General features: G+C 49.7%; 2 protein-coding genes across 16 annotated transcripts in view; one reads left to right on the top strand and one right to left on the bottom strand.

Annotated features, from left to right (window-relative positions):
• The window catches only part of EYA2 (EYA transcriptional coactivator and phosphatase 2), a 120,344-nt gene extending 108,216 nt beyond the window's left edge, over positions 1-12,128 (top strand). For all 6 annotated transcript variants that reach the window (XM_068149815.1, XM_068149814.1, XM_068149816.1 and 3 more), the window contains 6 exons: positions 2,811-2,869; positions 4,556-4,716; positions 5,820-5,934; positions 6,512-6,633; positions 7,899-7,999; positions 11,552-12,128. In XM_068149815.1, the coding sequence (XP_068005916.1) occupies positions 2,811-2,869; positions 4,556-4,716; positions 5,820-5,934; positions 6,512-6,633; positions 7,899-7,999; positions 11,552-11,632 (639 nt within the window). In that variant the 3' untranslated portion in view covers positions 11,633-12,128. The remainder of the gene's footprint in view (positions 1-2,810; positions 2,870-4,555; positions 4,717-5,819; positions 5,935-6,511; positions 6,634-7,898; positions 8,000-11,551) is intronic.
• A 2,778-nt stretch (positions 12,129-14,906) lies between these two features.
• ZMYND8 (zinc finger MYND-type containing 8) overlaps positions 14,907-23,175 on the bottom strand; it is a 66,877-nt gene continuing 58,608 nt past the window's right edge. For 6 of the 10 annotated variants that reach the window (XM_068149817.1, XM_068149823.1, XM_068149824.1 and 3 more), the window contains 4 exons: positions 22,196-22,274; positions 20,918-21,157; positions 20,616-20,773; positions 18,913-19,212 (listed from right to left, as the gene is read on the bottom strand). In XM_068149817.1, the coding sequence (XP_068005918.1) occupies positions 19,000-19,212; positions 20,616-20,773; positions 20,918-21,157; positions 22,196-22,274 (690 nt within the window). In that variant the 3' untranslated portion in view covers positions 18,913-18,999. Of the gene's footprint in view, positions 17,360-18,912; positions 19,213-19,792; positions 20,319-20,615; positions 20,774-20,917; positions 21,158-22,195; positions 22,275-23,175 lie in introns of those variants that run through there. The other 4 variants (XM_068149818.1, XM_068149825.1, XM_068149826.1 and 1 more) reach the window with 4 other exon arrangements.

Raw genomic sequence — 23,175 nt, forward strand, 5'->3', positions numbered from 1 at the left:
GTTCCACTGCAGTTAAAACACAGTCTCTGGGGTTCCAGGATTCTGCTTTTTCTCCCAGGTGCCTTTTGTTTACACTGTGATGCAGGCTGAAAAACAGCACCTTCCACCCCGGTGCCACAGGAGATACTATTGTCTATCACCCTGGGAAACAGGAGGACTGACAAGGGGCTGAGGACTTAACAAACCAGGGGTCTGGCATGCTTCTAAGCTACTGCCTCTCAGGTTGGAGGTTCTGTGTTCTGGGAGCTGTTAATCTCCTGCCTAAGGAGGGATGCAGATTCCACTGATCAATGAATCCATGAGATGTTTAAAAATCTCTGTCATAGTCCTGATACACAAGTGGACAATCTGTGCATTCCTAACTTGTTTTCATATGTCCATGAGACATACCTGAGAGGTTCAGAAGGAGCTCCAGGAGCCTCTCCATGCCCCTCAGGAACAGCTTGTGTTGCACAAGAAGGCAGCAAAAGCTTTCACAGAGTCACCAAGGTTGGAAGAGACCTCAAAGACCATCGAGTCCAACCTGTCACCACAGACCTCATGACTAAACCATGGCACCAAGTGCCACATCCAATCCCCTCTTGAACACCTCCAGGGATGGTGACTCCACCACCTCCTTGGGCAGCACATTCCAATGGCTAACAACTCTCTCTGGGAAGAACTTTCTCCTCACCTCGAGGCTAAACTTCCCCTGGTGCAGCTTGAGACTGTGTCCTCTTGTTCTGGTCCTGGGTGCCTGGGAGAAGAGACCAACCCCCTCCTGGCTTTCTCTAAGCCTGCAGTACATTGCCAAAGCTGCATTAGCTCAGACTCCTTTAAGTATGGATACAGGGGTCTGGTCCCAGCTGGAGGCAGGTTGTGTGGCACAGGCTGACCTAGAGATACCAGAAGAGAAAAAGCAGGTCAGCTCCAGGAGCTGTGAGGGTTGGCTGAGGCCTTCCACAGTAACAGGCTGCATGTGCCACACATCATACACCTCTGAGATCATAGAGTATTGTTTTAGAGAGGCAGCAGGAGTGAAAACTGGGAGGTGTCCCCACTGCAGACTGTTTGAATCCTCAGGAGCTCCTTTGCAGCAGCCCAGCTCTCCTGCCTCGACTCTACACTCCCTAGGATTTCAAGGAAGCTCTGCAAGAATGAAAAATTGGTCTCACAACCAAGTAGTAAAACAGGGCCCACATTCTTGCTTTGACCAGCTTCCCTCTGTGTCACCCAGTAACATGATAGGCTCAGCCAGTGGACTATGAGGTAGTGTCTCCCCAAGTGTCATAGTGCTTTATGAAGTTAGAAATGTGATAGCTGCTGTTGTCACACCTCAGTGTACAGAACAATTCATCCACAGATGAGGAAAACAGATTCCTGCACAAATGCCTCTGCCCTGACTCAACGCCCCACAGCATACAGCTGGAGTGGACTGGGCTGCAGCAGCATTATCCCAGCAGGGCTCACAACAGCTACTGGGAGGGAGGGGTGCTCAGAAAAGGATGGGGGTGGAGGAGAGAGAGATGCCAGCAGAGATCTGCCGTTCAGCTGCTTCACTCCGGTTACACACAGAGCTCTACTCCCCAGTGACAGGTTGGTAAGAGACAAGAAGCAGCTAAGATCCTCTGTCTTGTTGAGAATTACCTAAAACAACCACTGCAGAAGATCTCAGTGTCAAAGACAAGAAGTATGTGTGACACTGTGTCACTGCTGGCAGGTCTGGTTACTTGTGGTGGGAGTCTTGGGGTTTTTCAAAGAGCCTGGTTTAAAGTAATTCATGAAACTCCCAGCTGTGTGAGGGAGGCAAGGCAGACTCTGGGGTTTGCAGAACACTGAGGTGCTGGAGAGTAGCTGTACCTGGGGTGGCTCAGCTGTTCTCTTCAGGGCCTTGTACCAACTGCTTTTACCTCTGCTGAAAAAAAACCAACCAGAACAAGGGACAGAGTTCATCAGCTTCAGGGCTTCCTGGTGTGTTTCTACCTGCAAGGGTCATGGAGAAAGGAGGTTGAAGGTTGTGGGAGAAGCTTTCTGAATTTTCTCTTTCTAATCTTAAAGAAAGAAAGGAAAGAACATTTCTCACATTTTTGAGGCAGGGCCTCCACCATTCCATGAATGAAGAATTTTGGGAGATAAGCTCTAGACAGAGTTCATACTTCCTGCAGGATTCTGCTGCAGTGTCCTGTGCATAGGTCTCTTCATTACTGACACACATTGTTCCTTACCTCCCTCTGTGGCTGGGGATATGACAGGGTGCCACATTCAGTGCCTCAGCCCAGCTTCCCAGCTTCACAAAGGAAGCTCAGCCCCCTCAGGGGGGTTGGAACTAGATGATCCTTGTGGTCCCTTCCAACCCTGAATGATACTATGATACTATGATACTATGATTGCTTTGGGACAGATCTTCTCTTGTAATGAAGTGGGCATGCACCTTCTGTTCAAAGCAGTACTCTCACCGGGGGTAGGGCTGCCAAACCTCTGCCTTATCATGCACACACAGATTAAAACACTCAGTTTTCCTGGCTGGAACACAAGCATCTGTCCCTCCTGCCTGCATAGGAAGGAGCTGCACTTACTGTGTCATTCCAGAGCTGTTGTGCCCTTAGACAGCAGCAGATCTCCCTCACACACACTCTGTCTGCTCACATTTTGTGGAAGTGCTGTGTTGCTTGGTTCTAACAGCTCCCTGGCTCGACTGTGCCAGACAATGCTAGCAACATGTGAGATTTGATCTGCTTCACACTGCCCTCAAAAGTCGTTTTTCATTACAGTCTTTCAACGTTTTTCAAAGCATCTACTTACTGCTGTCTCTTTTTCCATGCTCTCCTCAGGACTGTGACCAGATCCACATAGATGATGTATCCTCAGATGATAACGGCCAAGATCTAAGGTAGGGGATCTCCAGGCTGGAAGCTGCAGGTCAGGTAGTCCCCAGCTGTTTGAAAACAGCAGGGGGCTGGTCAGTGATGTAAAACAACATTGTCAGCCTGTGCCCTCTCCCCTCCCTGGCTCCATGCTGTCTGCATTTACAAAGCACACAGAAGCAGAGTCCCCTTTCTCACATTAATATGCCTGTGCCTCCTGTCATGCCCTGAGCTTTTTGCTGCTCTGGAAATCAGGCTGAATTCCAGGCAGACCTCGCTAGTGTCTGCCACGGCATAGCCCAGCCAGCTGGCAGAGGTGTGGCAAAAGTACTTCAAAACCAGATTGAAAGGTTTCTTACTGCTCAATCTGTCATGAATGGGTTTAGCAGGGCAGGTTATGGACCTTGCTACACCAGAGTCTTGTCACTGGTAGACACTTGTACCCAAGCAGCACCAAACATTGTACTGTGTGAGTTAGATCAGCAGCTACATAAAAACCTCTGCTGTACAACTGCATCTACCTGTCACAGAGTGTTTCCTGCAGACTTGTGGCAATTGGCAGAGGAATGAAAGGTGCAGAGCTCAGACAGTTGTGTAATTTGTGTTTGCATGGCTGGTCATGATGGCAAACTGGTGCAGAAGCAGCATTAAAACAGTGAAGTGTTTTAGGGAAGAGACTTTTCCTTCTGCAGAGAATAGCTGCAAGGCTTTTGGTGGCAGCTGAGACACTAGTTTGTGCTGTGCAGTGCACTGAGGTGTCTGTATTGAAGGCCTTTGGCTCCAGTGGCCTGCAAGCAGGTGAGTCTGGACACCTGTGCAGGCACTCAGACATTAATTTGTGCTTTATCTCAGCCAGTGCACTAGGAGTGAGATAAAGATCTGCATGCTGACAGCTTATCCTGAACACTGAAATGCCCCTGCCTGAGTGGGTTCTCTTGTTTCAAAACCACTCCTCAGCTGCCCAGGGCTCGCCTGTGTGTGCAGCGAGGCTGAGCTGGCTGCAGCTGCCACCTGGATGCTCTAATTCAGAACACAGTGCCATCAGGGCTTTCTAGAAGGGGATGTCAGTAGCCAAGCTACTGGGCTGCTCTCCCAGTGAGGTGTCAGAAGCATCACAGACTCGGCTAACTTCAGGCTGCAGTTGAGATGGGTAGGTCTCAGTCACTAACCCTTGCTCTGGTTCAAGCCCAGTTTGTCCCAGTCCAGTGACTGGCGGCCTGACCCAGCCAGCTGTGCCCCATGAGCTGTAGCTGCCCTTTTCCAGCACAGCTCAGCCTGAGACCTGCAGGCAGTTAAGGCTCCTCTTTTTTTCTTGCTCTGCTGCCTGTTCAGAGCCTGAACAGCTGTGCACAGATCTGGGTGCACTGGGGTGTCTGTATTGAGGGCCTTTGGCTCCACATTTGTGCACCTCAGCTGAACAGCCGAGCCGCAAAGGTAGCCCCAGGATTTCCTCCTTTAGGATGTAGGTATTTCTCAGTCACCTTGGCAGCAGGTGAGGACACTCAGGTGTGCTGTGGTCCAGAGGCCCTGAAGCTGGCTGGGTGAGCTGTGCTGTGCTCACAGGAGGGCAGTGTCTGGCTCCATAGCAGTGGCTGCACAGGAGATGCCCTGCGGGGACCTCTGCTGCCACCTGCCTCCACCCCTCCTGCTCCCCTCGGGCACTCTGCAGCCTGCCCTGCCGCTGAGCTCTCCCCTTGCCTCCCCCTCCCCAGCACCTACAACTTCTCTGCGGATGGCTTCCACAGCTCCAGCGCCAGCGCCAGCCTGTGCCTGGGCTCGGGCGTGCACGGCGGCGTGGACTGGATGCGGAAGCTGGCGTTCCGCTACCGGCGCGTCAAGGAGCTCTACAACACCTACAGGAACAACGTGGGGGGTGAGTGCCTGTGGGCAGCCAGCCAGCCTGCCTTGTGTCTTCTACATCCTCCTGACCCTGCTAGGGACATCTGTGGAGGAGGTGTAGAGAGCAGCATGGTAAGAACACTTTGCTGGGCAAGCGTTCCAGCAGTCATCCCTGAATCCCGCCCAGCATTTGCTAACACACCTGGGGGAGTGGTTTGAGAAGGACCCAAGTCCAATTGTGGGGCTTTGTTTTGGCAAGAGAGCAACCCTCTCCAACGTTCCAGAGCATTTAGTCAGCAAGGAAACAGTTCAAAGCTGAACATGCCCTTTTCCACCCCCCTGACAGGGGAAAGCATTTCTGTCTGTCTGAAAGCATTTTTGTATCACAGTGATTTGATTTTCACTCCCCCAAAACAGTACCACTAGATGCAGGATGCCCTGGGTTTCTTCAGCTCAGCTAGCTCCAGGCAGAATGGAATGGAATGGAATGGAATGGAATAGAATAGAATAGAATAGAATAGACCAGACCAGGTTCAAAGAGACCTTTGAGATCATCGAGTCCAACCTATCACCCAACACTATCTTCTTCCAACAGGCTGGTCTGCTACTTTTTTAGCACATCAGTGCCAGGTCTCTGACTAGAAGGAGGAAGAAGCAAAGCTCTTCTTTATCACTTTCCTTTTTGGTTGGAGGAGTCCCTTTGCCACATGTGCTGGAAACCATGGATAGCTTTTCAGCAGAAACAAAACCATCCTGGCTTCAGGTGTCTCTCAGCTGAGGCCACCACCTGCTATGCACAGCTCTTCTGTCCTTTCACTCACTTCCCAGGCAAGCTTAATGCTAACTCCAGGAGAGGTGTGGCCCTGCAGTGTGCAGGAGGCTGATGCCATTCTGCTGGAGAGGAAGGAGGCTGAGCTGAGCAGCACAGCAGGGTGATGCAGCTGGGCCTCCTGCACCTCAGGGCAGAGCCTTGGAGTAACGTGGAAGTGGGCAATGGGAAGCAGCCTGCACTGGGGCCAGGAGAAGGGCAGTGGCAGAGACAGGGTTCAGGACACAGGCAGGAGCCCTTTGCATTCTAACACAAAGCCATGGGACTCCCTTTCTGTGCTTCTGAAAAGATGCTTTCCCTGCCTACAGGTTTAATAGGAGCTCCTAAGAGGGAAACCTGGCTGCAGCTGAGAGCAGAACTTGAAGCACTGACTGATCTCTGGCTCACACACGCTCTGAAGGCGCTGAATTTGATACACTCCCGGTAAGAGCAGCTTAAAGAATCGCCTGCAGGCTTGGTCCAGGATCTCCTTTGCTTCTCCCCACCCCTAAACAAGTCAAATCACATCTACAGCACTTTGCTGGCCAACCTGCAGGAGGCCAAGCTGCACATGTCTGCCAGACTTGGGTTATCAGGGGCTGGACTGAGCCTGAGGTGCTGAACTGGCTTCTCATCTGTGGCACACTCCTCATGTGAGCAGCTTTCCAAGAGCAGGGAGCAAAGGGCCCTTCCATCCCTGGCCATGTTCACTCAAAGCACCCAGTGTAGGCATTCCTACCTTGTGTTTGAATTCCTGCAAAGGAGATCCTGGCCCCCATGCAGTGAGGCTGCATCACTGCTGCTTGTGTGTGTGCTTCTTTCTGCCAAGCCAGTAAGAAGACATTAGCAGTACTGACATGATCTGTCTCTAGCTGTGGCAGACATGATCTGTCTCTAGCTGTGGCATCTCCCAACAGCTTGGGAACTTCCAATTGCAAGACAGGGTTTGCTTCCTGCCATCTCTCAGCCCAGAGCAGAAGCAGGAAGCACAGATTGGTCTCTTCTGACTCTTGTTTCCTAGGCCTAACTGTGTGAATGTGTTGGTCACAACAACTCAGCTCATCCCAGCTCTGGCCAAAGTGCTTCTCTACGGACTGGGCACTGTCTTCCCCATTGAGAACATTTACAGTGCAACAAAAACAGGTAAGAGCAGCTTAACTCAGGCCTCACCAAAGACACACTGAGGTTGTGTCCCACATCAGGCACATCCATCCCCCCAGTCACAACAGGCAGGCTATGAGCTCTATTTTCAGCTCCATGTTTACACATTCCCTAACTCACATCCTGACTGCCCACACTTCACCTAGTACAGGCTGCCAAAAAAACACATCAAAGGCCTCCCAAGTGTCTCCATGGTGAGTGAGCCTGAAAAACACTCACCCTGTGGAGCATCTGCTGCATGTAGGATGTTCAGCTGCACCCAGCCAGGAGGAAGCTGCTCTGCTTGGAGCTGTTACAGACAAAACCACCCCTGTTTGGATCCTGCAGAGGGGTTCAGTGTCCTCAACAAGCTTTGTGAAGCCCTGTGAGTTATAAATAGAGGCAGGGCTTATTTTTTTTCCCTGTTCTTTCTGGTACAAGTGTTTGAACCTCTGAGGATGGTATTGTCATGTTTTGACTGCAACTGGAAGGAACAGGAGAGGACTCTTGGACCTGGGTGCCACGAGTGTGTCACACCACTCCCCCAGTGGCCACTCTAAGCAGTGCATCCAAGTCACAAAGCTTGTGGAAAACTGGCAGCATGTGGAAGTCCTTGGCTGGAAATGCTAGAAACTGGCCTGAGATGGAGAGAATCAACCTCAGATAAGATTCAGTTAGGTTCTGGTTTCTAAAGACAATGAGGAATGTGGCAGCAAATTCAGCTGGGTCCCAACACCACTTCTAGTACCTAACACCAGCCCTACCTTGAGACTCTGGAATGTGTCCAGAGAAGGGCAACAAGGCTGGGGAGAGGCCTTGAGCACAGCCCTGTGAGGAGAGGCTGAGGGAGCTGGGATTGGTTAGCCTGGAGAAAAGGAGGCTCAGGGGAGACCTTATTGCTCTCTACAACTACCTGAAGGGAGGTTGTAGCCAGGAGGGGGTTGGTCTCTTCTCCCAGGCAACCAGCACCAGAACAAGAGGACACAGTCTCAAGCTGCACCAAGGGAAGTTTAGGATGGAGGTAAGGAGAAAGTTCTTCACTGAGAGAGTTGTTAGCCTTTGGAATGTGCTGCCCAGGGAGGTGGTGGAGTCACCATCCCTGGAGGTGTTCAAGAGGGGACTGGATGTGGCACTTGGAGCCATGGTTTAGTAGTCATGAGGTGTTGGGTGATAGGTTGGACTTGATGATCTTTGAGGTCTTTTGCAACCTTATTGATTCTATGATCCTATGTGTCCAGCTCAAATGTGTTTTTCCTTCTGTTGCTCAGGGAAGGAGAGCTGCTTTGAAAGGATAATGCAGAGGTTTGGGAGGAAAGCCGTGTACATTGTAATAGGAGATGGTGTTGAAGAGGAACAGGGAGCAAAAAAGGTACAGTTTGTGGATGCCATGGATTCCTCCAGGTTTTCATTTCCATGACCCTGTCTTTACTTAAGCATTAATGAAGCTCCCTCCATGTGAACAGTTTACAGTTGGTCTCATTTCCTTCTTGTGCAAAACACTTAGCAGGCTTGTGAGAAGTTTTGTGCTGTAAAGGCCCAGCCTGGGCAGCTGTCAGGCAGTGGCTGTGTCACACCTCCCAGGAATCATTCTTACTTAATAAAGGTTTCTTTAAACCCATGAAAAGGAAAAGCCCAGTGTGTGTGATCCCAGGTGAGCCAGCAGGGTGAAGGGTTGCTTGTGGAAATGCCAGGTTACTGGGATGAGTTTTGAATGACTGGTTAGAACATGCACAGCTCCACCCCTGTATTGCTGACTCCTTCAGTTCTTAGGGTGTGACATCACTGGAGTGAGTCCCCAAGGGCCTGGTACTGATTGCTGCCTTCATCAATGACTGATGGACCACTGGCATTAAATTTACAAGTGAAGTTAGAAGGAGGGACCAGACAGAGCAGAAGCTGCCAAAGCAGCAGTATCCTTAGGTACTGTTTCATGCCCCTGCACAGATGTGGTCCCCTGGCATTGGCAGCCATGGGAAGAATGAAAGGGTCCAACCTGTGCATCCAGCTGAGCCCTCCACTCATTAGTGTCCACAGTGCACTGTCTGGGCAATGAGAACTGGAGTTTTAGGGGCCAGCTGAAGGTGCTTTGTTTTGATTGGACTGGGAGAGGAGAGAAGCTGAAACCCCAGAGCCTGGAAGAGATAAAAGCAAAACCTGAGAAGACCAAAGCTGCTTACAGTGACTCTGTGGGGAAGGCACTAGAGATAGAGCCAGGAATCCCTTCTGCCATACCTGTGGGGTTTCAGTGGAGGAGCTGCAGAAGCATGGAGAGAAACAACACAGACCCAGAGGGAAGCAGTCAGGTGCATCACCTGAGCTGTACAACAGGAGAATTGCACAGCCACACTTTTCACTTCCTAAACTTCAGAGGAGAAACCTGCCTGGACTCCATGGCTTTGGCTTTCCAGGGCCAGGAGCACAATTTGTTACTAGCAAGCATTCTCTGCAAGATGTCTTTATGCCTTCTGGGTCTTGTGCTCCTGATGTGACTGCAGAACTACTCTTGAGATGCATTTGCTGAGACACAGGCACTGACTGCATGAGTCCTGCCTTCAGCGAGCTGCTTGGTTTGCAACAGGCAGAGAGTGGGAGCTCAGTGATGTACAAACTATGACATCAGAGGAACTCAGCTGGGCAGCTGAACCCTGTGCTGCAGGACCTGACCCCTCAGTTCTGAGTGGAGATCCTGCAGACGTTCCAAGCAGATTTGAGCTCACTGGGTGCACAAGCCCAGGAACAAAGGGATCTCTCAAATAAGGTAACAGGCTTGTGTGCTGTCCCTTGAATTGTATCTCAGGCCATCTTCAAAGCAGCAGGAACCTCTTTTGTAGTGCAGCAACACCTGTGTCCACCTAGCTAAATCTGCAGAGGGTTCCCCAGTTCATGAGGGGTTAAGGAGCTGTAGAGAAGAGTCCAAAACGCAGGATTGGGAATGAAGGGATGATAGCCTGCTGCTTTTGACATCCCTGTGCCATATTTCAAAGGCACTGGGTCAGTGACCATGGCAGCATCAAAGGCTGCAAGGGCTCTCTGGCTCTGGGAAGGGTTCAGCAATCTTCTGTGCCAGGGTTTCAAGAGCCCTCTTGCTTGTGTCTCCTGGCCTAAGCAGCTCTCCCATTAGCAGAGCACATTCTTTGCTGGGCTGTCACCTGCTTTGATGGATGACAATCATCACTCAAGGCTGCCACACACCTGAGCTTTGGGGACACAGAAAGGGCAGGGAAGAGGTAGAGCCTTTCCCTGTCTTGGGGCAGCACTGACAGCATCTCTATTTCAGGGGGTGAGTTTTCCTCACCTGTCTGGGGAGGGACACAGCTGTAGGTGCTGAACAGGAGTGGCTGGGAGGCCAAGAAAAACAGATCATTTAATGGAGAGGGTTTAATAACAACCAGGGAAGGGGGAGGGAAAAGGAAGTAACTTTTCCCCTTACAGTGAAATTGCAGAGCAGTGGATTCCAGTTGTTTCAGGTGTCTGTTTGCTGTCTCTACACAAACAGTTAAACAGCCTGAAGGAAACAGTGGCAGTGTCTGATAGGCAGCAGACCAGGGGGGAGTTCCAGTCATGGTTAAACATTAGAGGGCTGTAGGCAGACACTGCAAATAAAACACCTGGGAGCACTGCAGTGGTTTTTTCCAGACTTGGAACATCTCTCTTCAGAGCCATCCATGCTCTCCCAAGCTTAGCCTAAGCTGTTCATCAGAAGCTGGATGCTTACAGTGAGAAAATGCCCAGAAAGTTTATTGCTGTGCTGGGAGGAGCAAGCTCTGTCAGTGGAGGCTTTCCCTGGGTTTGACACTGCACACAGAGCTCTGGCTGTACAGAGAGCAGCAGCTGGGAGGAAGCAAAGCAAACCACAAGCCCTGATGCTGTCAAATTTGAAGTGCAAAAGTGCTTGAATTGTTTTTGGAGGAGAAATTAATCCAGCTCTAATCCCAGTCTTGGCAGAGCACACCAGGGACAGTTGTCTGTGTTCAACTCTAAAAGCAAGGTGTCATTATTTTGAAGTTGCCTCTTTGCAAGCAGCCACAGGTTCTGCAGCTGCTGCTCATGACTGCAGAGCAACCTGGTTCGGACAGAGCCTTCAGAGACCTGGTTGTACCTTAGCAGGTGACAGTTCCAGGTCCCCCACATCACTGAACTGCTTTTGGTCAACAGCACATCAAGCAGTTGGTACTTTGCCCTCTGTCAGATGCAAGTCTTGTTTTCCCAGGGGCTGCTCAGTTTCCAGATCAGCCAGGATGGTCTGAGGGTGATGGAGCAGGTCACAGGTACCTGACCTGGCCAGATTTCAGGTGGAGCTGGCTGGTTAGAACTTGGACTTCAGCTGTATCACAATAAATGTGAATTGACAAGCAGGGAGGCAGGAGAAGAATACAAGAGAGCCTCAAAACCAGGAGTGAGGCAGTCTGGGGGGGGAACAGGCTGCCCTACAGCATATCACAGCTAAGTGAATAACTGATCTGAGCAATGAGCCAGTTCCTGCATCTCCAGGACTCAAGCCACTGCTACAGGTGGCTTGGGAAGGGAATGGTTAAGAATGGGTTTCCCTGGGGGGCATTTTGTTCGTTTACATTTTAATAAGTCTTACTAACTGCTTTTTGTAGCAGCTAAGCTTTGTCTGTGAAGCACTGACAACACCTGAAGTTGTTTCTAATTAATGGGGGGGTGGGAGGGAAGGGAGTCAAGGTCAGAAAGGCAGCCTGCAGCCTCCATCCCCTCTGGAGCAGGACACTGCAGAATTGTGGAGCTGCCTTCCTCTCTACACTTCCCACTCCCTTCCTCTCTCTGGTGAGCCCCCTTGCCTGTGACAGCCTGGTGGCCCAAGTCCAAAGCTCTGTTGCTGAGGATGCAAACTCAGAAAGTTGTGTTGCTCTCAGTGTTAACCCAGCCCTCACCCTCCTCTCTCTTGGTTTCCCTCTAGCACAACATGCCCTTCTGGAGAATCTCCTGCCATGCTGACCTGGAAGCTCTTCGGCACGCCTTGGAACTTGAATACTTGTAGCAGACCCCAACGCCTGAGCACTGTGAGGGCTTCACTCAAACTGTTCCCTGGGGTCCACCTAGTCCTCAACATTTTCTTAGTACAAAAACCACCCCCCAGCAACTGCAGTTTTTCCTTTTTTTGAAGGAGAACCCTTTCAGTGGAATCCTTTCAGAACCTGCAGCCAAAGAACATTGTCCCAAGTGGTCCTTCCTTTGGACAGAGGAGAAGCCTTCAGCTAACTCGCTGGCTACAGCTGGAGGCACGGAGCTGGAGCTGCCTTGTGCCACCAAGAGCAGACTTACTGCAGCCTTGGGTCTGCTTGGCAGTTTCCTTGCTTTTGAAAGGGGAAGAGGACACAGTCAGGAGTCTCTGCACATCCCATGGGACCTTCTGGAAATGAAACTGTTGATTTGTTTTGGTTTGGTTTTGTTGTTTTGTTGTTTTTTTTTCCTCCTTTGTTTTAATTTTCTTTTTGTATTTGTTTAATTTATGAACTAATCTCATTACTCTGGTATTAAGCTCGACCTGTGTTTTTAATCTGGCTTCCTGGGGAGGGGAGGGGGTGGGGTAGGGTGGGGAGGGGAGGGTGGGTCTTGTCATTCTAAATTAATGGTTGATTTCTCCAGAGCAAGCCCTGGGGAAGAGGATGGTGTGTACAGTGCTACCAGGGACACATGGTACTGCTGGGGAGGGCTCCAGCTGTGCTTTGACATCTCACACAGGTGGTACGTGGACTGTGCATGTGTCTACACGGTGCCTTATGCTGCATCTGGGGCTTGGGGGTGAGGAACAAGTACCTTGTGATGAGTGAAAGGCATTCAATAAAAAAGTGTTTACATTTTGGGGGACTAGTTTACCTGCTCTCTGCTCTCCAAACCACTCTTGGCTCTAGAGCTGCTTGTAAAATGCATCCTCCCCGTTTCAAGGTGGGGTTTGGCTGCAAAGACTCTGAACAGAGCCCCTCGGGTGCCAAGTGGAGGCTGTGGCCAGCTCCTGTGTCTGTTGGTGGGGCAAAGAGCCATGTGGGCGCTCAGCAAATGGAAGGTGTCCTTCAGAGGGCAGGCAGAGCCCACAGCTGTGCCTGTTTAAGCCACAGCTGTAGCATGGCTGCAGAGGTGGCCTTTTCCCCTTGCTGTCACAGCTCAATTCTCTGGGCCTGGAGGTCTCTAATTTGCTTCCAAACCTGCTCATTCCTGCTTACTGTGGCCCAGCTCACCTCAGAAGGGTCAGAGCCTCACTGGAGCAAGGTGTTGGAGAGATGCAGCAAGGAGCACTTACCCATACCTTACACTTACTGTTACCCTCACCTGCCATATGCCAGTCGAGACCAAACAGGGTTACATGAATGACAAGTGTGACACAAGTCCTACTCCTACGGCCGAAAAGTATCTACCTCAGGAAACCCCTTCGTGATTAGGACATGGAGAGGGTTTTAGGGCAGACTAAAACACAAAGTCAGAATCCCAGATCCCAGAGACTGATCAGAGTCTCTGGCTCCAAAGGCAGCAGCCATGCAGCAGATGTAACAGGCATTAGCTGGCATCAACAAACAGCCCACCCCTGCTGTAAGAATGCAGCACTCTGTCAATAATCAGAGAATTGCACTGAAAAAAGTTGCAAAGCCTCCCGTGAGGGCCGGGGGTAGGGCAGGAGAGGCTGAGCTCGGGCCCTTTCCCTGTGCTGAGCTTCTCCTGTCCGACCACACGAGGGCAGCAGCGCCGCGATCAGCGCCGCCGAGCAGTGATCCCCAGCGCCCCCCTCCCATCCCTGGGGTCGAGCAGCAATGCCCAGCGCCCCCCTCCTTCCCTCCCTAGGGTGTGAGGACCCCTTCAGAATTCGGGGTCACAGACTCCTATCTGCAGAGCGTCAGTTAAAAAAGCAGGGTCTTAGAGTTCAGCAAGATCGGGCAGGCAAGGTGAGCACAGCAGAGCCAACGCTGTCAGCGTGCAGGGACTCCAGAGGGGCATTAGGTACAGAATCAGGCTTTCAGAAGGGAAGAGAAATCTCACAGCGTCTAAAATGCCTTCAGTTCAGGTGCACAATCATTTTAGAAAGGAGCCTCTGTGCCTCATAAAGCCGGGGTAAGGAGGCAGAGGGACTTGGGCCTGATGGATTAAAGACCCAGAGGTCAGGGGCTGCAGTGATCTGTCATTAGCTCCCTGTGTCTTTAACAGATAATTGATAGACACAAGAGCAGCCTTGCCCAAGCCATGCCCTCCTAAGAGGGCCACAACCACACTTGCCCCAAAGTCCCCATTGCTGACCCCCACACTAACAGGATCCCAACCCAACAGTGAATCAACATCAGACAGCAAGCAATGGACCTCTGCTGCTGCTGCTGCTGTGAGAGGAAGGGGAAGCTGCTGAGCTCTGCCCATCAATGGATCCTTGTTAAGGGGCTGCCAATGCTGCTCTGCTTTCTCCCAGGCCTGGATTCCCAGGTCCCACACATCTGAGAGAAGATTCCCAACCTCAGCGAGATGAGCCCTATAAGGAGAGGCTGAGGGAGCTGGGGTTGCTTAGCCTGGAGGAGGCTCAGGGGAGACCTTCTTGCTCTCTGCAACTACCTGAAGGGAGGTTGTAGCAAGGTGGGGGTTGGTCTCTTCTCCCAGGCAACCAGCACCAGAACACGAGGACACAGTCTCAAGCTGCACCAGGGGAGGTTCAGACTGGATGTTAGGAAGAAAGTCTACACAGAGAGAGTGATTGCCCATTGGAATGGGCTGCCTGGGGAGTTGGTGGAGTCACCATCACTGGAGGTCTTCAGGAGGAGACTTGATAGGGTGCTTGGTTGCATGGTTTAGTTGATTAGGTGGTGTTGGATGATAGGTTGGACGCGAAGATCTTAAAGGTCTCTTCCAACCTGGTCTAGTCTATTCTATTCTAGTCTAGTCTCTCTGGAGCCTGTCTATTCTAGTCTATTCTCTCTGGAGCCTGTGCAGAAGTGAGCATTGATCCAGACTGGAAGGAAAACTGGAAATCCAGGACCACAGAAGGTTCTTCTAAAACAGTTTAATTAAAAACCCGTGAAAGGCTCTTGGAAAACCGGAGGAACCCAAAGCGGAGCGCGTGTGCCACCTGCCAGTCACAACCAAACACCAGTGTCAAAAAAGATATTTAAGTTTAATACAAATTTTATACAAAGAAAATGTGAAAAAATACTTCCATATGCTAAGAGCAATTATGCTTCACAGATAAGGCCAGCTAGGCTATTTTGGACACAACTGCAACTCACCAATATTCTGTTCTCACCTTTTTTGTTACCCCCCTCCCCCCCCCACCCCACCCCCCACCTCCCCACCTCTAATCCTTTTTCCCCTTCTACTGTGGGTACTAGCTGGAGACTGTACAAACCTCATTCTTTATAAACAATGGGAGAAATCAACATGACTGAAATGTACACCAGGGTGGGCTGGAATGATATCATACAAGTGACTTGCTCATATACAGACATCACCTTCGCTTTGTTCAACGCTTTGCGGCTCACGCGACATACAAAGTGGTACGACAGCAGAAGTGTAACAGACAGCATTTCATGGGCTACTTCTCTCGTACTGCTTCATGCTTACAGGAAAACAGAAACCCCATCATATAAATAATACATGCTCTGGCCCAGCACCAAAAGTCCTTTGTCCATCTTTTCTGATCCACGTTTTGTCTCCACGCCTAGGTCTTGTTCAAAGTCCTTTTGGAGGATTTAATGAAAAGAAAACCGAACTGTGAAGCACAGGAACAAACTTGCCTTCTCTCGAGTCCTTGGTGCCAATGATCAGAAACCAGGCTACACCCAGCAGGGCACAACACTGACAACTGTTCTGATAGTGGACTGAATGAAATTGTAACTTAATCTGAGCCTGTAAACAGGATGAAATTTCACAGTCTGGTCACCAGAGAAGCAAAGGGAACCTCTGTGTCTTGCAGGTCCTCAGACTGGAAATGTCATTGATTTGCCCAATAAAATTCACTGAAGAAGGAACCCTTCAGCACCTGACTGCTCAGAGAACTTCTCCAGAGTTTCAAAGTGCAGCAATTTGATTCAATCCCAATGCAAATCAAGTTGTTCAGATTCTCATCGTTCTGCTAGTTTGATGCTTGACTGCAGGTTCCCAAGAGCAGTTTTCAGTGTTAGCTTGTGATAAGGCTGCGTTCAACCTTCCTTTTCCACCTTCAAACACTCTTTATAAGTTAAAGTCAATACAAATATAAAAAGGAGGTGGGACTCTAATGACATCCACACATTGTACATTATTTACAACAGAAGCATAGATTTAAGAGGGCTCTTACCTGTCCTCAGCTCTCCTAAGCCAGCGCTAATGCTTTACATGAATGTAGTGTGATGCTTTGTACACAGGCACAAAGCTAAAGTCTGAACCTTTTGAGGTTAATCCAAAGAACTGTGTTTGGTTTTTCACATTTCTATATGATCTATTTACTCCACCAATGCAAACACTTCTTGTTAGCAGTTAGACTCTTCGTACTTGGACTGGCATTGTGGTCTGAACATAGTCAACTCCAGCTCTCATTGCCACTGTCCCAGCAGAAGGACTTACCACCACAGGAATGGGCTGTGGATTAAAACCAAGAGAAACACATTGTTATGTCACAGGTCACAGAAGCATGACCACAGAAAAAGAGAGGTTTCTTTTCCAGGGAAGATCCAGCACAAGTTCCAGTGCTGTGCAAGGTGAGTACCTTCGTTACTGCACTGTCACCTCACTCCAGGGTACAAAGTAAGAGTCTTACTCCCCTAGAGCCAAGGGTTTTCCTGTGTTAGGACTGCTGCTAGGCAATTACAGGGAGAGGTGGTCCTACAGGTGCTGCACACACTGCCTGTGCTTGGAGAGGGAGGATTTCATGATTCCATCCAGTTCTGTGCTTTCCCCAAATGAACACATGGGTAGAGAAAAAAGGGCTAAGAAAATCCTTTGTCATTTGCAAAAGTTCTAACAGATCAAACTGAGTACAAAAAGACCCTCGTTTGGAGATACTCTCGTTAGACATCGCTTAAATCTAGTTCCCCAAGAGGAGCTCCTCCCATGCATTCAATCAGAGAAGAGAACAAAGAACATCCACTTCAGCAGGAAAGTCCTGAAGCCAAGGGCTGCACAGAGCAGTAACAAAACCATCAGGGTTGCTGGGAGCTGTCTCACCCCCCCTGTGAAAACATTCATAGAGAAGAAGTGTTCCTGTCCGTCACACAGCTCACGCGCTCTAAGCTCGACAGCTTAGAGATCAGGAGATCTCTAGGGGTGGTGACTACAGACGCGGGGACAAAGGCACAAGACTGTCAAACAATCTGGTCAAGGTCACATCACTCTGGAAGATCTGGAAAAGGATTTATTGAATCTCAAGTCTGTATCGTAACCTTCCTCCCACACGTGAGAAAGTCTAGAAACGGGCAGCCCGTGGAAGCAGCGCGCTGTGATCCAGCTCCAGGGGTGCACAACTGGTGAGCAAACAAGTTCACAGCGTGTTGTGGAAGGAACAGGAAGTGAGATTTTTGAGGAATCTGAAAAGGATGCTCAGATCTTCCCCCTGATGGTAGTGTGACACTCCAAGAGAACATGGAAGCAGAAACACAAGTTCACCGAAGCCCAAAGTTCCCCCACACTGTTAAGAAACCACATCAGTGTCTTAATGGTATTCGACTGGAGTATCCCTCCTGAGATGGAGCACAGCCTAGAGTGTTGATCAGCTCCTTTGGGACAAAGTCTGTGCCTTCCAGAAGCCTGCTCATTCCAGTGCCTGGAATGCAAAGACCATGAATTCATATTTTTACATCATTTTAACTGCAGAGAGAACAAAAACCAAACATGGAACCAATTTGCTAAATAAAAGGCTGCTGCTATTCTGTCAGGATTTCAGATGTGTCTGGAGGGCTCAGTGCAGATGACACCCCGAAGATACACTGCAAGTCGTACAGAGGAAGGAATTCCTAGTTGAACACAAAGTGCAAATTGAACCCTTTAGGTCAGTCACTGTTAGTACCACAGGTGGGGAAATGCAGGCTGCCACAGCTGCCTCTTAAGCAGACACATCACACGTGAGGACGTTTCAGTTCTCGCCGCGGGCGGGATACGGAATGTGCGAGACCCCTTCAATGTGTTCAGATCAGTCCCTGAGAGGTAAAGTTTGCACCTCTGCCAGTTCCACACACATGTACATCTTGCATACATATTAAACATGCACTGAGGTTTAAAGTCGTTTCAATTGCACGTGCAGTCAGGAGCGTACAGAGGTGTCTGTAGCTGTGCAAGGCCAATGCAATGTGTACAAAGTTTCAACATGCACAAATAAAGGCTCCGGGGCCGCGTCCCACAACTCAACACACCCAGGAGGGTCACTGCCCTTCTCCTGACTGCTGCACAGAAGCACCTTAGGATCTCACAACCTCTCAGCTATTCACTGGGAACCCAATGCCTTTGATGTGTGCCACATATCAAACCTTGTTGCTATTCAGTTGCCATTCAGTTCAAGCGACTCGGGGCCAACACTGAAGGTGCAGTGCTCTCAGCTGAGAGAAATTAAAATGCTGCTAAGGAATGTGAAAGTCTTGATCCCCACTGAGAGCAGTGACACTTGTGTGGGACAGAGTGGCTAGGAACTTGTGTGTGTGTGTGACTCTGTGTGCTGGGGGGCTGTGCACACATGTACATGTGGCTGTGTGTACACAAGGACAAAGACAACTGCTGTAGCAAGCCAGGCCTAATCAGTGTGAGTAAGATGCACTGTTAAATTAGCACACAGTTACTATCCTAACTGATCTGACTGCAGCTACCCAGACACAGGCTCCTCTGCTGACCCAACACAGACAGTGTGCTGGGCTGCCAGCAGTGCAGCAGCAGCACCTTTCCTTTTGGGCTGAAGAATGCCAGCTCAGCTGCCAGCTCTGCAGTGAGCACTGCATGGCCAGCTGAAAGGCTGGGAAAATGTGCAGGAAAGACAAAAACCAAACTCACTTCTGTCCCATCTCCTGTGACTGTCACTAGGGGACTGGAGTGTCCTTGAGTTATGGTGGAAGAGACCAGGCCTGACTCCAGTGCTATTCCTCCTCATCTCCTAGTGCTATTGTGCAGACACGCTGCTGCTCAGTGCAGCTCTGCTGTAGTGACTCAGATGTCACCAGGAACATCAAGCATAGCTCAGAATTACATTAAATCTCTTTAGGATACCACAGACAGAAGCTATTCAAAAGAAATGTGCTCTATTTACATAATGCTGTGCTCCAGTATATACATGAACAGACACACACCTAACACAGCACTGCACAGCTCTGCCTGTCCTCAGCGCCTCCACCGCACCTCATCCTCGCACCAGGGAAGGATGAAAGGAAAGGCTGGAATGTTGCACAGCAAAATAAAGACATTTTGCACTGCAAGGTGAGACTACACCAGTGAATTCATGTCCTGAGAGAACAGCAGATGGAGACAGCCCCCCAGAAATACTGAGCAATTGCAATGCCAGCAACAGCAACTACTGCAGACTTTAAATGATGACGTTGTACTTACAATTGTGGGTTGAGTAGTTGGAATATAGGTGGTGGTCTGCGGTACCTGGACCAGTTTTATAGGCTGGCTGCTTGTCACACCTGTTGCTATCTGCAGAGACAGCACAGGCAACCTCAGTAGAAGTCTCAGCTTTTACAGAAATTCCACCTAGCTGTCACTAAAACACGAACTTTACGCTGGGTGTTTGGCTTGTGTTAAGAATTTGGCTCTTAAGGAATTCACAGGTTACTACTTGGTTAATGAAACACAACTCAGATTATGAACATGATCAGTGTACACAGCATGATGTTTCAGGTAGAACATCTATGTGAAAAAGCAAGTTCCAGATTTGTGTAACTGGAATCTTCCCTGGCAAAAGTTTTTCTTAGGAGATGGATTTTCCCCCGTCCCTTATTTCCCCAGTAATACAAAGGTTGTGCTGCCACAAGCAATGCACATGGACATGGAGTGAGCTGGAGGTTAAGTGACCTCAGCAGAGCATTCAGGTGGAACAGCACAGCCTTTTTCCCCCTCTTCAAATCTGCTTCTCCCTTAGATGACAAGTCAAGCCCAGAGATCTAACACCAGACAGTAGCAAAAGTGTCGAGAAATGAACACAGCTCTCTAGTTTACTATGCTTCCCAATTCTATAGGACTATCTCAATGAGACATCATGCTGGAATCACAATACTACAAAATTAGTTTGCTTTTAATATTTTAAAATACAACAAGGCTCCTACTGATGTGGGGGATCATGTGTCAGGGTTTGAAGGATCAGCCCCCCCCATAAAATTCTTCATTTATAATAAATCTTGCAAGGGCAGAAGAAAAACGATGCTGAAATTGCTAATAGTCAAGCCCTACCTAGAAAGCAGAATCTTCTCTATAAACATTTTCTATATATGCAATGTTAAGTCCCTTGTACTGGAGCATTTGCTCATCCTTGCCTACTGAATACTATCAGAGTAGCTGCTATGGAGGATCTGGTAACTGCACACTGCTCCGTTAGCTGTAGATCCAGGTGAATTGCTGTGTTATGGACCACTGTGGTACCCTAGTGGCAGTCTGTTGTGATAAGGAAGTTGATCTGAATGCAGGTCTTGAGCTTGGCCTCTGAACCCCCAGGCAAGAAGGGCTTGGAAGTGCTGCAGTCAGTATTGCTTATCAGAAGGCAACTTGTATCGAAAGATCCAGACCAGAAGCTACACTGATGGGTCCTGGAGAGAGAGAGAGAAAGAGGTCCAGTCCCCTTTGGCTGGAAGGATGAGTCAAGCCAACACAAGGTGTATTGGGAATGAGTGAGGGGGAAAGGGTGTTCCCAGAGGACAGGAGATATTTTTGCCAAGATGAAGGAAAAAACCCAATGGGTTACTCCCTGCCTCACTCCCCAAAGCACCTTCTTTGAATATGCAAATGATGGTCAGTTCCTGGCTGGTCCAGGGAAGGCCCCAGGGGCAGATTTCACAGAACTCTCATACTGTGTTTTGGTTGGAAGTGGCCAGACCAATACTCACTGTAACACTCTCTTTGCTCTTCTCAGCTGAACCTTCCTTCTCCTTCGGGGTGCTGGCTGGCTCTGTAGGTGTCGGCTGCACGCTTGAGCTGGGCTGGGACGATTTGTTTAACGTTTCTGTGCTAATCTCAGGGTCTGCTTCTTGCTGTGTTGCAGTAGCTAAAAGAAAGGGAAGACACAGTAGCCACTACCCAGGTGTACCAGCCCACAGTCACTGCACCCAAGCAGATGAAGCACAGTGTCACTGTGGGTCACCTACCCTAGCCCCCTCAGCTGTGAACAGACAATCCAGAGCAGGATTACCTGACTGTGTGCAAGACTTCATGTGCTCCGGCCAGTGAGCTTGTTGGCAGGGATAGTCACAGTAGCTGGTGTTCCAACAGCAGTAGAAGATGGCCTCTTTCTTGCAGTTGGCACACCACTGCTTCTTTTTAGTTTCATCCACTGCTTGCTGCTTTTCCAGCTCCAGCTGCTTCTTCACCTCCGCAATCAAACGATCTCGCTCCTGCTCTAGGCTCTGGCGCATTTCAGCCATTGTCAGTTCTACTCAGAATGCAAAGACAGAGAAGGTTTGCATTTTCTGCCTCCCAACAGCAAGGTGCAAAACCAACAATCTGCATGAGTTCAAAGGCAACATGAAAATAAAAGTAACAACCTCAACATTCCCAGAGCCTGGGCATCTCTGTTTCATAGCCACTCAACCAATTAATCTCTCCCATCTTCAGTTCTTATTTCGGCACCAGGACTTTCACCCTCAACAATTTTACCTCCCATTTGTTTAATGCTTTATTTCTAGGTGAGAACCCAGGGGTGCTAGGTGCACCATGAGCACAGAAAGGATGCTGCTCAACACACTTTGTCCCCACAAGCCCAGACTTCTACTCTGCTGCAGTATTCACAGGAGAGAATTGTATTTCCTCTCTCATCTCCTCCTCTCATCTCAGCAGATCAGCTGTTCATGGTGTCTTGGTTTCTTTACAAACCAAAACAGGCCAGCTCTAGGAGGGACACTGACAAAGCTGTGCAAACTCATCACTACATGAGCAAAGTTGTCAACTGGAGCCTATTACTTCAGGACTGCTCTGAGAGCAGTTCCCACAGTTATGAACAGATCCCTGGAGACAAAGGGTTTAAAGGGCCTTCATTTCTGAGCACACCTAAAGGCTCTGTGAGCTGCAGAGGAGTTGCTGCAGTACCAAGTGACTGAAGAATGCTGTAACTAGAGTGCAGCACTGGCATAACTGGTCTGCCCTGATTTGAAAGAGCAAAATGCAATCAGCAAACCAAAGATGTAAGTCTGAATATGGAGTTATTCAGCCCTTAATTCACTTTGATTCCAGATGTGCTCTGCAAAAAGAGTCACACAGTGGAGGAGGGCACTCTATAGACAGCCCTAGGGCAGTCTGAACTGCACGGAGCTTAAAAAGGGGTTTGATCAGGAAACTGCAACTTTCTTCCCACCAAGGGGTCCACCACCATCAGCCCTTCCCTTGGACATGCCAAAGGCAATGCACACCATGGGGATCAGGATTTGCTGTGCAGGACAGAACCTGACACCATTTTGGGCTGGCACTTCCATACCTAGGTTGTGCTTCATCTCTGAGAGCTCCTGTTGATGCAACCACTGAAGCTTCTCGATCTCGATCCTCAGGCGCCGAATCTGAAGTTGAAAAGCCAGAGATGATTAGGGACAGTGAGCAGGGTGCAGTGTGAACACAGCACTGGCACACAGCAACACACAGCAGAGAGCCTGAGCACCACCTCCAGCAAGGCTCCTTCCCATCAACACAAGGACAAGAGCATAGCAAAGCCCAGCCTTAACTCAATGTTGGCCAGGTTTGCTGACCATAAAGAGCACAGACTGAGAACAAAAGCACTGCTCCTGAACTTGCTCTTGCTTCCTCTGAAGTGAGTCAAGGCTTGACTGGAATCAAGAAGCTATCCCTCAGGTTTGTTTGTATTTATTATTATTTGCATTTATTAGTTTGTATTTATTATGTATTACTGTGTGTTTATTATTTGCATTTATCAGTATCATAGAATCAGTCAGGGTTGGAAGGGACCACAAGGATCATCTAGTCCCAAACCCCCTGCCATGGGCAGGGACACCCCACACCAGATCAGGCTGGACAGAGCCTCATCCAGCCTGGGCTTAAACACCTCCAGGGATGGGGCCCCAACCACCTCCCTGGACAACCCATTCCAGGGCTTCACCACTCTCATGGGGAAGAACTTCCTCCTCACATCCAGCCTGAATCTCCCCACCTCCAGCTTCATTCCATTCCCCCTAGTCCTATCACTACCTGAGATCCTGAGAAGTCCCTCCCCAGACTTCCTGTAGGCCCCTTCAGATACTGGGAGGCCACAATGAGGTCACCTGGGAGCCTTCTCTTCTCCAGACCGAACAGCCCCAACTCCTTCAGTCTGTCCTCATAGGAGAGGTGCTCCAGCCCTCTGCTCATCCTCATGGCCCTTCTCTGGACACCTTCCAGCACCTCCAGATCCCTCTTGGAATAGGGGCTCCAGAACTGGAGGCAGTACTCCAGGTGGGGTCTCACCAG

The sequence above is a fragment of the Melanerpes formicivorus genome, unplaced genomic scaffold, assembly GCF_026170545.1.
Source record: "Melanerpes formicivorus ecotype bairdi unplaced genomic scaffold, bMelFor1.0.p_v2 SCAF_19, whole genome shotgun sequence".
In the NCBI taxonomy this organism is placed as follows: Eukaryota; Metazoa; Chordata; class Aves; order Piciformes; family Picidae; genus Melanerpes; species Melanerpes formicivorus.